At 45.8% G+C, this 14,601-nt stretch overlaps 1 protein-coding gene across 1 annotated transcript; it reads left to right on the forward strand.

Annotated features, from left to right (window-relative positions):
* Positions 1-1,167: 1,167 nt before the first annotated feature.
* On the forward strand, positions 1,168-13,338 carry ZBTB11 (zinc finger and BTB domain containing 11; the record flags this gene model as incomplete). The annotated part of the gene is made up of 10 exons (XM_010150839.1): positions 1,168-1,435; positions 2,168-2,399; positions 3,553-4,337; positions 5,808-5,987; positions 6,497-6,733; positions 7,049-7,193; positions 7,969-8,086; positions 10,605-10,763; positions 11,242-11,417; positions 12,803-13,338. Coding segments are annotated over 10 exons (2,836 nt in total), but the record flags the coding sequence as incomplete, so codon positions are not given.
* Between the last annotated feature and the right edge of the window lie 1,263 nt (positions 13,339-14,601).

Here is a 14,601-nt window from a genome sequence, read left to right on the forward strand (position 1 = left end):
GTTTTGCTGTCCGGAGTTAAACTACGACAGCTGAGAGTACTACAGTTGGTGCCCTGCTTTCAGTTCAGCCTGTGTCTCCTCGAAAACATTGTTTTCCCTTGCCATTATAATCCCCCGCAGCTGCTGGTGGGCGGCAGCTTTGACACAGTCGCCACCCTGAGATGGGTGCCAGTCTGTTGTGCCTGTCTGCTCTGTAACTGGGAAGCAGTGGGCTGGAGCGTGGCCCCGTGGCCAGGAAGAACGTTAGGTGCAGGATCTGAAGCCCAGAAACCTCCTGTGCAGTGAACTCGCCCTGATGGTTTCAGACTAAATCAAAGAAACGTAAAAATGTTTGCCACGGGCAGGAATGTCTTGGGTTGGAATGTCTTGGCTTGCCTGAAGCCCGCGTTTGCCTGATCCTCACGGAGGTACGTACGTAATGATCCCGCATCTCGCGCTGTGAGAAGGGGTGAGCAGCACAAGGCTAAGCATCGGCCGAGTTTGAGCTCTGCTGGGTTTGGAACTGTAGGGGCACGGCTGTTGTTACGTATGCTTTTGTGTTGTCCTGGCGAAGGGAATGAGTTTGGGTGGAAATCCAGAAAATCCTGAAAATGCCTTGGTGCCTAGAAGAGGACCCTGACCTTAGGAACTGCCGAGTGTCTACAATTACTTAGTTATACCGCTTGAAGTACTGGTGGGGAACGAATTTCTTTCAGTCCCCGCACCATCGGCGGTTGCTTTAAAGCTGGTTAACGTGTCGTTGCGTCTTGCCGCGGGGCCCCGTTGTGCAGCAGCCCTCAGGTGAGCCTTGCAGTTCTTAGCCCCTTCGGGAAGGACAAGCTGAGATCTGCCTGTGTGGGCTAAATGCAGCGTTAGGTTACGGCTTTCGTCACCTTGGGATTCTTAGAGCCGGTTTTTACATACAAATATTCAGCCTTAAAAATCTCTCCGGGAGGGTCTGCTTGGTGTGGGGAGGTTGTAAATGTCCCGCTTCCGATAAACGGAGGATTGGAGTAGCGGCAGACGGTGTATCGCACGGTGATGGGAGGGAAGCAGAACTGGGACGAAGAAGCGGGAGAAGGAAAATGGAGGTGACGGACACCATTTTTCTCAGGAAGTGTGTAAGGGTGTTGTGCTAATCGCCTACATACTCCATTGTGTGTTTAAGGGAAACTGAGTGAGGATCAGAAGCCTAATTAAGCTCCATCAATTTTTCTTAGGTATTCTTAAGCAGGTTAAAGATTACATTAAAGAATGCAGCAAGTGCCAGGAAAAGCTAGATCGCTCTAGATCTCTGTCAGATCCTTCCGAAATGCTGGAGGAGCTAGGACTGGATGCAAAATCTCACGAAGACAGTAATGAAACGGACGATGAACCAAGTCATACGGCCTCGGTCCCAGCCGCGTCCCCCACGCCTGTGAAGAAGAAGCCAATAGCGAAGCATGAGCTTGTATTTGTAAGTACCGCTCCGTGCACCTGGATGTGTTTAAGGTGTTGGGTAATGCCTTCGTAGTCACGCGCTTATTTGCCATCGTTGTGATAATCTTGCAATAATAAGATGACGTAAATTTTGCCAAGGATAGACAATATGTGGAAATGGGTTACTGGTATAGAGGACGTGACATTAATTATAGTATGTCAGCTTTGGAAAGTGAAATCGCCCCGAATCCTGTTTATGCCTATAGGACCCAAGGGAGAATGGATGGCAAAAGTAGAAGCCGTAAAGCGTCACATACGAAATTGTCATTGAAACCTATATCTGTTCCTTTAAAAATGATGCTATACTTGTATATGAAATTCTTGATGATAACTGGGGACTCATATGCATGTAAAGACTTTGGAATGGTTGGACTTTATGATCTCAAAGGTCTTCTCCAACCTAAAGATACTATGATGCTATGAATCTAGAAATCATTTCAGACCGTGGCATTGAAAAACACGGTCCAAGAACTGCTGGAATATCCGTGTCTTCCCATTTTTTCCAGTTGTCTGTTTTAACTGTGCTTGGAGGGAGGGTGAGATTTGATGCATTTAAAGGAAGAAAACAATAGTAAAGTTAAGCTGTGTGTTATAGAGGGTGAACTGCTTGTACGGTTGCAGAAAATAATCTTTTTCTGTGTTTCAGTGTGAATGCTTAAAAAGGCACAGTCTAAATGTAATGAAGTTCTCATGATGTTGTTTATGACAGGTTGACAGTAAGGGCCTTGTGAAGCAGTCATCTTCCAAACATTGTCTGTCAGTCTTAAACCAACTGAATCAGCAGAGGCTTGCCAATCAGTTCTGTGATGTGACTCTGCTGATTGAAGGAGAGGAGTACAAAGCTCACAAATCTGTCTTGGCAGCCAACAGCGAGTACTTCAGAGAGCTCTTCATTGAAAAGGGAGCTGTCACTAGTCATGAAGCTGTAGTGGATCTGTCAGGTGAATTGTTGTGGGTTTCAAAGCTAGAAATCATGGTATCCTACATAAGGTGTACAGTATTTGGTTCGGTTTTCTTGAGTGTTCAAGGCAACGCAATACTTTCTCTTGCTTTTTTCTCTCTTTTAATCTAAAAGTATTTTGTGTGGATGTTAATGCTGAAGCAATCGCTCTGCTTTCGTGTAAGCTGGGCTTCCCTATTGAACGGACTGTGGGGTTTCACCTTAAAATTTCTGGGAAGCTTGGGACTGATTTTCCTTTTCAATTTCCCTTGCTCAGGCATGTTTTCTCCCTGTATTAGTCACAAACATTACAAAAGGGAACATAACCAAATGCTTGAGTACATCAGGAGGGGGTGTTGACTAGCTTCTTGGAGAGCCGTTCTGCTGAACAAATGCTGAATCCTTTCTTATGTCCGTGAAACACTGTTACACGTATTTCCACTTATTTCTCAAACCTTCTGGAACCTTAAAGACAGGAGGCGATCCTGAAATAAATACCCTAAAAATAGGGCTGTGGTGATGGAGAGTGTGGTACAGAGCATACGCCTGCTGCTTTAACTGTGCCTGTCTCTGCGCGAGCAGTGGGCACGCGAGCGCAACAGATCCCTAGTGGGATGGTCCAGAAGGCCCCCCCAATTACATGTTTGATTTGTGATTTACAGAACGGTGGAAAATTATACCAAATGCTTGTTTTTAAGCATCTCTATATAGCCATACTTTTATCTTTTTCATTAGACACTTTCTTGTCTTACTTTTCTGCCACATCGGTCGTTACTCAGGTCCCAACTATCTTCTGAATGGAGCGGGCCCTGAAAGACTGTGGCTAAATTAGGGTTAATCTGCCTCAAAAATATGGTGGCGCGCTCAGCATCTTGAAACGTTCTTCTAGAGAATTTTATTGTGAAAATACCTCAGCTCTACTTGTCGGCAAAGTTGTCTGAGCTTACTTCCACGTAGAAAATACACAAGGAGGCCGCTTTTGCCTAAGTGACGGTTAATTGAGTCTCAGTAGAGGGGCTTCAGTGTTGCTTGCAAGTGTGTTTGGCTCTAAATTTTAGACTTAACCCAATCAAAGGTTGTATGAATCATGGGATATTTTGGTGTGATTCAGGGTTATCGGCGTTTGCACTAATTTCTTGTTTTATTCCTGGTAGGGTTCTGCAAGTCCAGTTTCCTGCCTCTATTGGAATTTGCTTACACTTCAGAATTAACTTTTGACTTCTGTAGCATGGCAGAAGTGGCCATGCTCGCCCGGCATCTCTTCATGTCGGAGGTCCTCGAAATCTGTGAGAATGTGCACAAACAGATGGAGGACAAACAAATTATGGTGTACCAAAAGGGAGATATTCAGACAGTAGAGCCGACACAAAACGTAGCAGAGCAGACTGAAGTTGAGACCCAGCCCGCGGACGGCGCTGAGCAGCCTGAGCTCGCAGCCCAGGAAGTGCCAGTGGCTGTGAACGGAGCTGGGCCAGAGGAGGTAGCGGCACCCCTGCCCCCAGAGCCTGCGGAGGCTGCTGGAGCTGATCCTGCAGAACCTGTGGAGCAGTGTGAAACAACTGAGAACTGCAACAACGTGCAGCTGCTGGAGAGAGTTTCAGATAGCACCGTGTCTCTCGTAAAGGCCGAGCTGTCAGCTGTGGAAGCCATCGACACGCAAAATCAGATGGAAGTTGAGACAGATGAAAGTGGTAAAGCAAACGTGGACTCTGCTTCTGGAGACTCCTCAGAAACACTCAAGCAGAAATGCGGCAGACCTGGCAAAGAGCAGAGCTTTGCGGTTTCCCAGGCGGAAAGCCCAGCTTCCAGCCAAGATGATACTTACAAAAGCAAGCTTCGCCAGCGTTCCCTCAGTGAAGGGGAATATATCAGACTGCATAAAGGAATGGAAAAAAACCTGCAGAATAGAAAGACAAATCCTAAATCCGCAGTACAGCAGGTATTGTGTCTGTCTTTAGGCCTGGTGTCAGTAATCGCCCAGTGTTTGGAGAACAAGCTGAAAAGATTCTTTCCTGATTCCAAGCACTGTCTGCCAAATGTCTTTCTGTTTTGAGCGATTAGCAATTCTGCAGACCATCTTCCCACAGCTCCTTGTGGTTGGACAGAAGGTGTATCTTCTCCCTGAAATTCTTAATGGTCTGAGAGTTCAGTTCTCAACTAGCCTTGAAAACAGAGCAAGTGAAAAATCTGACATCCTGTGTAGGTCTGCAGACACAGTCCTGAGTTGCCATAACACAGTCCTGCCACCTTCAGATGGGGGTCAGAAAGTTCAGAGAGCGCTGGTGTTAAACCCTCAAGCACTCAGACATGTTTAATGGGCAGCACTTGAACCAATTGTTTCAATATTTGGGTTTTTTTTTAGATGAACGAGTCTTTTCTTCCAGGAGCCTTTCCTCTTGTAGTGCCAATGGGTAGCTGACATGCACCTCACTGCACATTAGTCCCTTTGGTTTTGTGACAGAGCGTGCTTTGTGTAGGATTTAGCCAGCGTAGACTGAGTAAGACAGTTTAGCCAAGTTTGTGTAAGTTTTCAGGTCAGCAGCAAAATGGAAACAAAAAAACACGTCATCCCAGTTGAGCTTCGGGAGGTGTGGGAAGGCTAGTATGTGATCATGGACGGTTAGATACCTCCCTTGTTGAGGGAACAGGGAGGAAGAAGAAATGGGGATGCATTGTACTTTTTTTCTCTTTGCCTTCCTCTCTGGAACCTGGAGGGGAGTTACCCTGTACAGGCAACCTCAGCCTGGTGGCTTACAGTTTGGCTTTTGAAGAATTTGACAGCAAGTTGCTCCAAAGGAAAACGAAATTACCAGCTCGAGATAGCACTGCCAGTACTACCTAACAAAAAATCAGCATTAGTGAAGGCAGAATGCTTTTAACCAGAAAGAACTTTGCTTAAATACTGTAAATTTTTTTACAGGTTATTAATAACTCAGTTATTGCTGGCTGGTAAGAATTAATTGAGGCACTTTTTGGTTTTTAATCTGATGACTTTTGTAGTAAAGCAAATGTAAATACTGAAAGGGAGGTTGGAGTTTAGGGCATGGGTGAAATATTTGATAGAATTTGTGCCTGGCCACACTTTGGTTCCTCTGTAAGGAATCCCTTAGCTCTCAGGCATTTTCTCAGGGCTGTAGGGTTAGCTGTCTCTGAACTGGGAAGACAATGTCTGCCTCTAATCAAAATCAGTTTAGGGTTTTAAAACAAGGCCAGTTTTTCACCCAACATGAGATCTGTGGTTTTGCAGTCAGCTGAAAGGGGGGAGCTTTCTGGCAGCTGAATCAGCTGAGCAAAATGAGGTGGTATTACAGTAACACGCAGAAACATCAGCTTTTCCTACTAATTTGCAGAGGAAATACAAAATACAGCGTAGTAATGGTCGTTCAAGGGCTGTGTTTTTCCAACTCAGGTTGCCATGAAGCTAGTACAAAGAGGGAAGAAAATGAAGCAGCCCAAAAGAGACACCACGGAAAATAACGAAGTAGAAGCTCAGCACAAATGCACCGAGTGTGGGATGGTGTTCCACCGGCGCTACGCGCTTATAATGCACACGCTGAAACATGAGAGATCTAAGGACTATAAGTGCCCAGTAAGTTGGGGGTTTTCTAGTCCATAAACCTCCCTCCCTCTCTGTGAAAAATCGTTCAGTAATGACATCAGTAATTGTTTTTCTTGCCTATTTTCATTCCTGTATTTATTTTCTCTTTGGATTTCAGAGGCGGATGCGGCCCGGATCCGGATGGGGTGGGGTAGGACGTGGTGCAGCCACGTGGCCTGACAGCACCGTGTGATAGGGGAGCGCGCTTGCTGCTCTAGGCAGTGCTGGGCTGGGCTTTACTTTTGAGCTAGCCAGTAAATTTGTTATCCTGTTTAGAGTAGCCTGGAAGTTGGTGCCAGTGGGAAGTGATCAGTTGTTCTCTCGGTCGCCATAACATTCAAAATTTGCAGCTGTTAATTAACCTGAGATAAAATGCCTATTGGACAAGGTCACAGACCTAGCTAATCGTATTACTGTACTCAAAACCGATGCTTACCTCTCTTCTGAAATAACTTTTGAGTAATAAATGCCAAGTGAGGTTGCGTTGTTTTCTTTCCCAGCTCTGTAAAAAAGAATTCCAGTATGGTGCCTCCCTGCGAGCCCATCTTGTCCGGCACACTCGGAAGACTGAAGTGAACACTGCAGCTGGTGGCGCTGATGAGACTGGCGTGTCCGCGGGGAAAGGGAGGACTAAACGGGAATTTATGTGTGACATATGTGGGAGAACTCTACCGAAGCTCTACTCTCTCAGAATACATATGCTCAAACATACAGGTGTAAAACCACACACATGCAAGGTAAAGAGAAAGCCCTTTTCCAATCAAATCTGTAATGTGTTCCTGTTATTTTAGTACTGATGCTCGGTCCTAAAATTTGAGTGAATTTAGGTCACTTCAGAATGGGGAGAACTACTGTAACATTCCCGGTGAAAACTCTTGTAGTCCAGGACTTGAGAAAACTAGAATGGAGTTGAATCAGGAAAATTCATATTCCTGTGTCTAGAAGAATGTCTTCCCTTGAGTATAACAGACGGGGTTTTTTGCGTTTCAAGTTAAGCACCTACTACATAATGAATTTTATTTGTCCTATTCCACCCAATTTGGATTTTTTAGGCTTGTGGAAAGGCCTTTACGTATAAGCATGGATTAAAAATGCACTTAGCTCTCCATGAAGTACAGAAACAGTTCAAGTGCGAGTTGTGTGAAAAGTCTTTCGTCACAAAAAGAAGCCTTCAGGAGCACATGAGCATTCATACAGGTAAGTGCTGAGAGAGGGGATCCTTGGACTTTGGTTGGCTGCTGTGTGCGGCTGAACTTCAGCGCTCTGCGTCCGTGTCGAAGGATCGGTTTGAGAAACAAATCGCAGTCTCTCCTTTTCCCCTATTGGTCAGACGGCCGAGGTAGAGGTGTGCAGTTGTTTTACGTTTATTTTCTGGGCTGCTTTTACCGTGGCTTGATGCTGTTACGCACATGTCCTCCACAAGAACAGGGAATTGTGGGTGGTCTGCTCCGATGTTTTTATGTAGGTATTGACGCCTGTAGCATGTCAGTTCAGCGGTGATAGGCAGCAGGCTGGAACGTTCTGGAGCGCTTACGCTTCCGCCCTATCCTTTCAGGGGAAAACGTGCTAAGTTAAATCCCTGAGAATCTCCACTTGTGTTTTACAAGACTTGCTGTACTAATGCAGAGAGTAAAATACCAAGACTGTTGGCTTTTTTTTTTTCCCACACCAGAGGGTGATTTTTTAGGCTGTTCACATTTTGTGACTAATTTAGTAGCTGCAATGTTGCACCTGTGTTGAAAAACATGCAATAAAGTCATTTAGAGTTGCTACTCCCCCCTCTGTGTATTATTACTTTGGCACATGTGAAACACACTTAAACTCTGTCTGTGTGTAGTTAAACCAACTTCTCTTGCAGCACTGCTCTGCTTACTTAAGGTAAATTATGTGAGAAGGAGAAAACCCACTCTCACAAAGCACTCCAGAGGTGGGAGGCCTGGCTTCGTTACATGTCTTGTTTTCCTTTTGTCAGGAGAATCCAAGTATCTTTGCTCCATCTGTGGAAAATCTTTCCACAGGGCATCCGGACTCAGTAAACACATCAAGAAACACCAGCCAAAGCCCGAAGTTCGTGGATATCAGTGTACTCAGTAAGTGGGCTGGGGTTTTTTTTTTTTGGTGGGCTTTTTTCCTTAACGTCATTGATGCTAGTAATTTTAAAGATTAAAAGCAGCTCCTTGTTGTCAAGCTCTTCACTGGCCTGGAACAGGACTACAAAGCATAGGAGTAAAAAATGCGCTTTTGTTAATACATGCTATGGTAGAGCAAGAGCTTGTTTTTTAACTGCTACCTGGCTCTAGTTTCACCGTTGGTTTTTAATGGGTGTGTTGGCACTTGCAGCTGTGAGCTCTGATTTACAGCTCCCTTGTAGGCCAGATAGAGTGGTCGTCTAGTCAGAGGCAAAGGGCCTCCAGCCTCTTCTTGCCCTCTTCTACGGTGATACTTGATTTCAGCTTAATTTTCAAATTTCCTGTAGATCCTCCGTTGCCGTGTGCGTGTGTGCACTGCAGCACCGAGCGTTCAGCAAACGGCTCTGCAGGAGCGTCGTACGTGGGACTCGCTGACGATTGCAGTTACCTTGATCGTAGAACTTCTGTGACCCCTTAAATATCTTTGCATTTAGTTTAGCAGAAGCTCTGCAACTGGCAACAGCGTGGCTTCTAGTGCATTAGGAAAACAAGGATACTTTTTCCACAGCCAAGCTGGCTAGGGAGAACCTGTCACGTGACATGCAAAAGTACAATGGTGCTTCGTTTCCAAACTGTCAGTTAGGTCTCTGGATAACTTTCTGGGGTTGCAAAGGGGGGTTGTATGATTCCTCTGATGGCCTGTGTGCAACTCGTGGCTTTAATGAAAGCTTCGATCTGAAGTGTTGTTTCAGGTGTCTCTGGTAGTGGTGCTGCGTGCAGCAAAAGTTACATTTTCTAACTGCTGAAAACTGAATTCTGTCAGCAGTGGTTTTATTCAGTGCTTTTTGACATAGTGCTCTTTAATTCTAAAAGTAGCGAACAGAGCCAGCAGGGCCACAGCAGGGATGGCATTGTTTAATGAAACGTGTGAAGTCAGGCAGTTGGGGGTTTGAAGGAGAAACAGATTTTAAAAAAAAAATACATTCACTCTGGGCAGTGGAGTCGTGGCAGAGACGATAACTTTGATTCCCCAGCTTCTTCAAAATGGACACAGCCCTCGTGTTGTCTGGGGTGAAGGCCTCTAGCAGCAACACAACGCACGTTGTCGCCTGGTTCGGAGCGCCTCACTAAGCTGTAACCAGACAGCTTGGTTGTAGAACTGTGCCAGGCTTCGGTTTGAGCTTCTGGCCCAGTTGAACAAAGCTGAACAAGAGTTATTTTCCTAAAACACCTGGGGAAGTTTTCCAGGGAAGTACGTATTGGATTAAATGGCAGTCGTGCGTGGGAGTGGCGGGGGTGGGTTGCTTGAGTTTTTTATCTAATGGCTTTTCCAAACATGCAGCCCTCAAGGGGAGAGCACCACGTGCCAACCCCATTCCAGATCCTTAGGGCTCTTGTGACTCCTGTTGATGTGGCTCTGCAACCCCAGGGTCCCCGAGACCCCCACTGGAACTGGAGCTGTCAGTCTGTCCAGCCAAGGAGGAGGAGGTGGTTGGTTGGATGGCTCAGGGACCATCACTTTTCACTCCCTCCTTTTTTTTTCCTTCCTCAAATGCAAAGGCAGCTTTTTTCCTCCCTAGAATGCCCATTCTTTGGAATGCATACTACTAAAGTTTTGTTCCTGTATGGAAGCTTTTTTTCTTCTCAGATTCCACTGGCAGTTGGGAATTCTGAGGTTCCTTTATTCCAGAGGTCGATCAGCTGTAGAAGGTGAATCCTTCACCTTTGCTTGCTGGCATTTCCCTGCCCCTGTCCTTTCTTGTGTCACACAGGTACGTGATGTTACGTGAGGAAGAGATGCAGGTGATCAGGCAAGGCTGTCTGAAGAGCAGAACTTCTTTCCCAGGGAGAAAGCATGTCTCTGATTAGACTGACCTCTGCAGATTGCGTACCACGAGGAGCTAGTGATTTGTAATTCTGTGTAGTCGTACTGTGGCAAGGTATAAATGGAGAGAAACTAGGAATTGGCCTGGGTTTAGATGTATACAAACAGCAGGCTAAAGAACAAGGAGCACTACTTTCAGATGCTACCTTGTAGGCTTCTGAATTTGGTTTTTAATTTCTAAAAAAAATACCTTTGGTAACTGAGATTTATTGTTCAGTTATCTTTTGTGTCAATAATTAATCCTCTTTGGTTAAGGGAATACACAGCTGTTACTGTCCTTCTAAGTTCATGCAGTATAATTCAAATTTCCAATGTCTTCCAGTTGGTTTGCCTTTGATTATTCCCCATAAAAATAACAGACAAAAGTGTTTCAGAGGTCCTCAGGTTATATTCCAGACTTTCAGATAAGCTGCTGTTCCTTTGAATTTTCCCCAGTTTGGAACGGGATTGCGCTTTATATAGATATTGATGACACAGTAGGTGCTGTCTTCTCCAAGTCTTTGGTTGCCATTAAAGAAGAGGGTTCCAGTGCCTTTGAAATCGGGATCACCAAGATCTTTCTTGTACGGGAAGCTAAAACCTTTACTGTTACAGGTGTGAAAAGAGTTTCTATGAAGCTCGAGATCTTCGGCAGCATATGAACAAACACTTGGGTATGAAGCCGTTTCAGTGCCAGTTCTGTGGAAAATGTTACAGTTGGAAGAAAGACTGGTATTCTCACGTGAAGTCTCATTCTGTCACAGACCCTTACAGGTAAGAGGAAACCCACGTAACAACCGAAGCGTACTGGGCATGTGTGACCTAACACAGATCCACAGCCAGTCAACAAGGAGCTGCCTCATCCCTGGCTGGAGTACCCATTGATCGATGCTGACTGGGGTCTGGAGTACTTGAGAACAGATGGGTGACTTCAGCTAGTATGGTCCAACACGTACCCTGCCGGCACAGTCCCGGAACTAACGCTCAGGAGGTTGTAAGAGGATAAATATAATCGGTGAAGTTAGAAATGCCTTATATGTGATCTCACTTCTCTAGAATGGGAACGGAGCTGTGAAGAAGAGAAAATGTAGCTCAGGCCAACAATATTATTCTAATTATGGAACTTCTTGTCATATGAGACAGTATTCCCGTTAAACTTTCCCCACTATAATTAAAGTGCATCTTTGTTTAAAAAGCATGACATAAGCACAGAATAATGGTTTCACTAGATTTCTCACTTAACACATTTTAGGTGTAATATATGTGGTAAAGAATTTTACGAGAAAGCTTTGTACAGAAGACATGTGAAGAAAGCCACACATGGTAAAAAAGGAAGAGCAAAACAAAATCTGGAGCGAGTTTGTGAGCACTGTGGGAGAAAATTCACACAACTCCGGGAATACAGGAGGCACATGAACAATCATGAAGGTATGTGGAAAGCAAGTAGCTGGGATGTCCCTCAACCCCTAAAAGGACTGTGGAGAAAGGGGTAACTGTTTCTTTGGGGCTGCGTATGTCTGGTGCTGCAAGACACAGATATTCCTACAGGTTCTCCGGGAAGTTTTATGCTAGTCCTGGTTGGTTAATGTGATTCCTGCAAGTGGCTGTTGGGATCTTCCTGAAACTGCAGTCACATGCAGGGAGGGTGACAATTTGTCCTTCTCTGAACGGTGATGGAAAAACCTGTTTCGAAGTGATTAAAAGATGTGTATCTGGCAGCGAATTGGATGTAGTTAAAACATTCTCCAGTTTGAAAGGTGCACGCTGTATTCAAATGGGAGAATGATTGGCCTGAATTTAAGGAAAGGACCAGTGTTGTAAGTGGGTCAATTTCTTGATCTATAACAAGCACTAAACTATATGATGTTTTGGGGAAAATATTTTATAATTAAAACAAAATCTTAAAACTTAATAATTAAAAGGAAGAAAAAAGTGCATTTTTACTTTAGCTGTGAAGTGTGCTACTGATTTTTGAGCACTTGCTTATTCAGCTGTGTTGGAAGGCTACATCGACTCCTGTCTCAGGGCAAAACCCACTTGTTTGAAGCATGTCAGCTTTTAAAGAGCTGTTACAAGTAAGTCTAACAGCTGCCTAAGCACTGAAATTGAGGTTCTCTGTTTCTGACCAGAGGAAGTGTCCTGTGGTAGGTACTTAGCCTAAATCTATGGTAACAGTTACAGAGAAAAAGCCAGTGTTGACGTAGTGTTTGTCGCCCACCCACACGCCCCACTAGATCCTGCAGACCCCAGAGCTGGGATGTTGTGAGGGAGAGTAGGATTATACTGACATCAGGGGCACTGTTTGAGCATGTGCAGTGTGGAGCAGGAGGAGGAGAAGGGAAGCATCTGTGGATGGAGTCACAAGGTAACTGGAGTCAGTGCTGGTTTGAGGAGAGGCTGATAGAAGGATTTATGGAAACCAAGCGTGACTAGACATGTGACAAGTTCTACAAAGTAAAATGTGGTTTCAGAAAGGCATCGCCGGCGAAACAAGTATTAGAATGAGATTAAGCGGTATGCACTTAAAATAGGGAAGAAACTGCATTAAAAGGAATTTTGAGAAGAATTTTTTCCTTAAAGGAACATGTTAGTTTGGGCAAAGCACTTGTGGAAAACCTCACCGTTGAAGGGGTTACGCTTGCATTACACTTGTAGTAGAGGAATGGCAAACCCGATCTCCTCCTTACCTGGAAAAAGCTGCAGTACTTCCTTTGTTCTTGTATGCTGCTGCTCTTCTGTCACTTCTCGCCCTCGCTCGTGCGCACTTACGAACACTAACGGTCGCCTTTCTTCTGCTTCCCCTTCGAGGACAGGTGTGAAGCCTTTTGAATGTCTCACGTGTGGAGTAGCCTGGGCCGATGCGCGTTCGTTGAAGCGCCACGTGAGGACCCACACTGGAGAACGACCCTACGTCTGCCCGGTGTGCAACGAAGCTTACATAGATGCCCGGACGCTACGGAAGCACATGACCAAGTTCCACAGGGACTATGTACCCTGCAAAATTATGCTGGAAAAAGATACTCTTCAGTTTCATAACCAAGGGACGCAGGTGGAGCACGCCATCAGCATTCTGCCGGCAGACGTGCAGGAACAGGAAACGGAGATCAGCGTTGGTGATGGCGAGATCGAGACGCTGGTAGTCACAGGAGAGACGCTGGAAGCCATCGAAGCAGTCGCAGCTACTGAGGAATGCCCGTCGGTCTCCACTCTTTCTGACCAAAGCATCATGCAGGTGGTAAATTACGTGTTGGCGCAACAGCAGGGACAAAAGGTGGCTGAAGTGACACAGGCCATTGAAACGGTCGAAGTAGAAGTGGCCCATGTGACAAAGACTGAATATAGCATATGAGAGGGCACAAGGTCTTACGATCTGTGAGAGCTGAGTATGTAACTGGGTATCTGAGGCTCACGGCGAGGCCTGGTTTCAAACAGCTCGTCCCCAGAGCATCTTGCTGACGACACGCTGCACCAAGCGCTACAGGGAAAAAGTTAGGATGCTCCAGTGTGGGCCAAGGCTTTGAAAGCAGAGATGTCTGCCCAGGCCGTAACTGTAAAAACAAAAAAAGCTAAACTCAAGACAAACAGAAGAGTATTTGGAAGAATAATGTTTTCTGTGTCATGGAGTAAGTATCATGCTGTAACTTTAAAAAAACACCAAAAAAAACCCACAAACAAAAAAAAAGAGACAAAAAAATAACATAAAGAGGCTGCACTAAAAACTAGAAATGCACAGCATTTTTTTCTCTTTTGTTTTTGTGCACACTTCATCAAGTTTGAGCAAACTACCTGCACTGGGTTCTGCCTGTTTCCTCCCCGAGACAAGGGGGTGGTAGAGCGCCACGCGCAGCGTGTGCTTCCTGCGACGTACGGGACATCTGGGGCTTTTTCCTTTGGGTAGGTGCACCGTCGGCAGTTAGTGAATTCCCAGTTTTGAAGAGTTCATTGACATTCCAGGTCGGTGGGTGGCCCATCCACAGTTCAGCAAAAGGCCGTAGGGTGTTCTATGGATGACGGGGAGGGGTCCGCTGGAGCCTGAGGAGGTGTGTTCTGAGAACGGGCAGTGATTTCAGTTGACCGGAGGACAGCTGCCGCAGGAAGACTGCTTGGAGAAGGAAACCCCTTCTCTGTAAGCCAGGCGCTTCCGCCTCATCCTCTGTGCGCTACCGCCTTTCCTTCAGTGGCGTTGGGTTGCATCAGGGAAGCAGCCGCCCGCGGTGCTGTTGTCCCCAGAGCAGGCAGCCTGAGGCGGATCCTTCTCGTTTTGCACTGCGTTAGATGTAGAAACTCTCAGAAAAAGATCTGATGTCGCACCTTGGGAATATAAATACACTGAAGAAGTCCAGCTGGTTGCGGTCTGATCTCGCGTCGCGTTGGAAGGAGGAGCCCTGGTAACCCCCGAATGGGACACATAGCCATATCGGGATAGAAAACTCTGGAAGTTTTAGGATGGGGTAAAAATTAAATTTGTCTCAAGATTACTTGAGTCTCTAGAAGACCTTACTGCTGCTGTAAGAAAAGACTTCTAGGGCAAGCGAATTAAACCACACCAAGGGAACAACTCTTCCCATGCATCCCAGCAGGCAGGAGCGGCAGGGGGGGCGCGCACACATTC

This window comes from Eurypyga helias, unplaced genomic scaffold (genome assembly GCF_000690775.1).
Source record: "Eurypyga helias isolate BGI_N326 unplaced genomic scaffold, ASM69077v1 scaffold48204, whole genome shotgun sequence".
Taxonomy (NCBI): Eukaryota; Metazoa; Chordata; class Aves; order Eurypygiformes; family Eurypygidae; genus Eurypyga; species Eurypyga helias.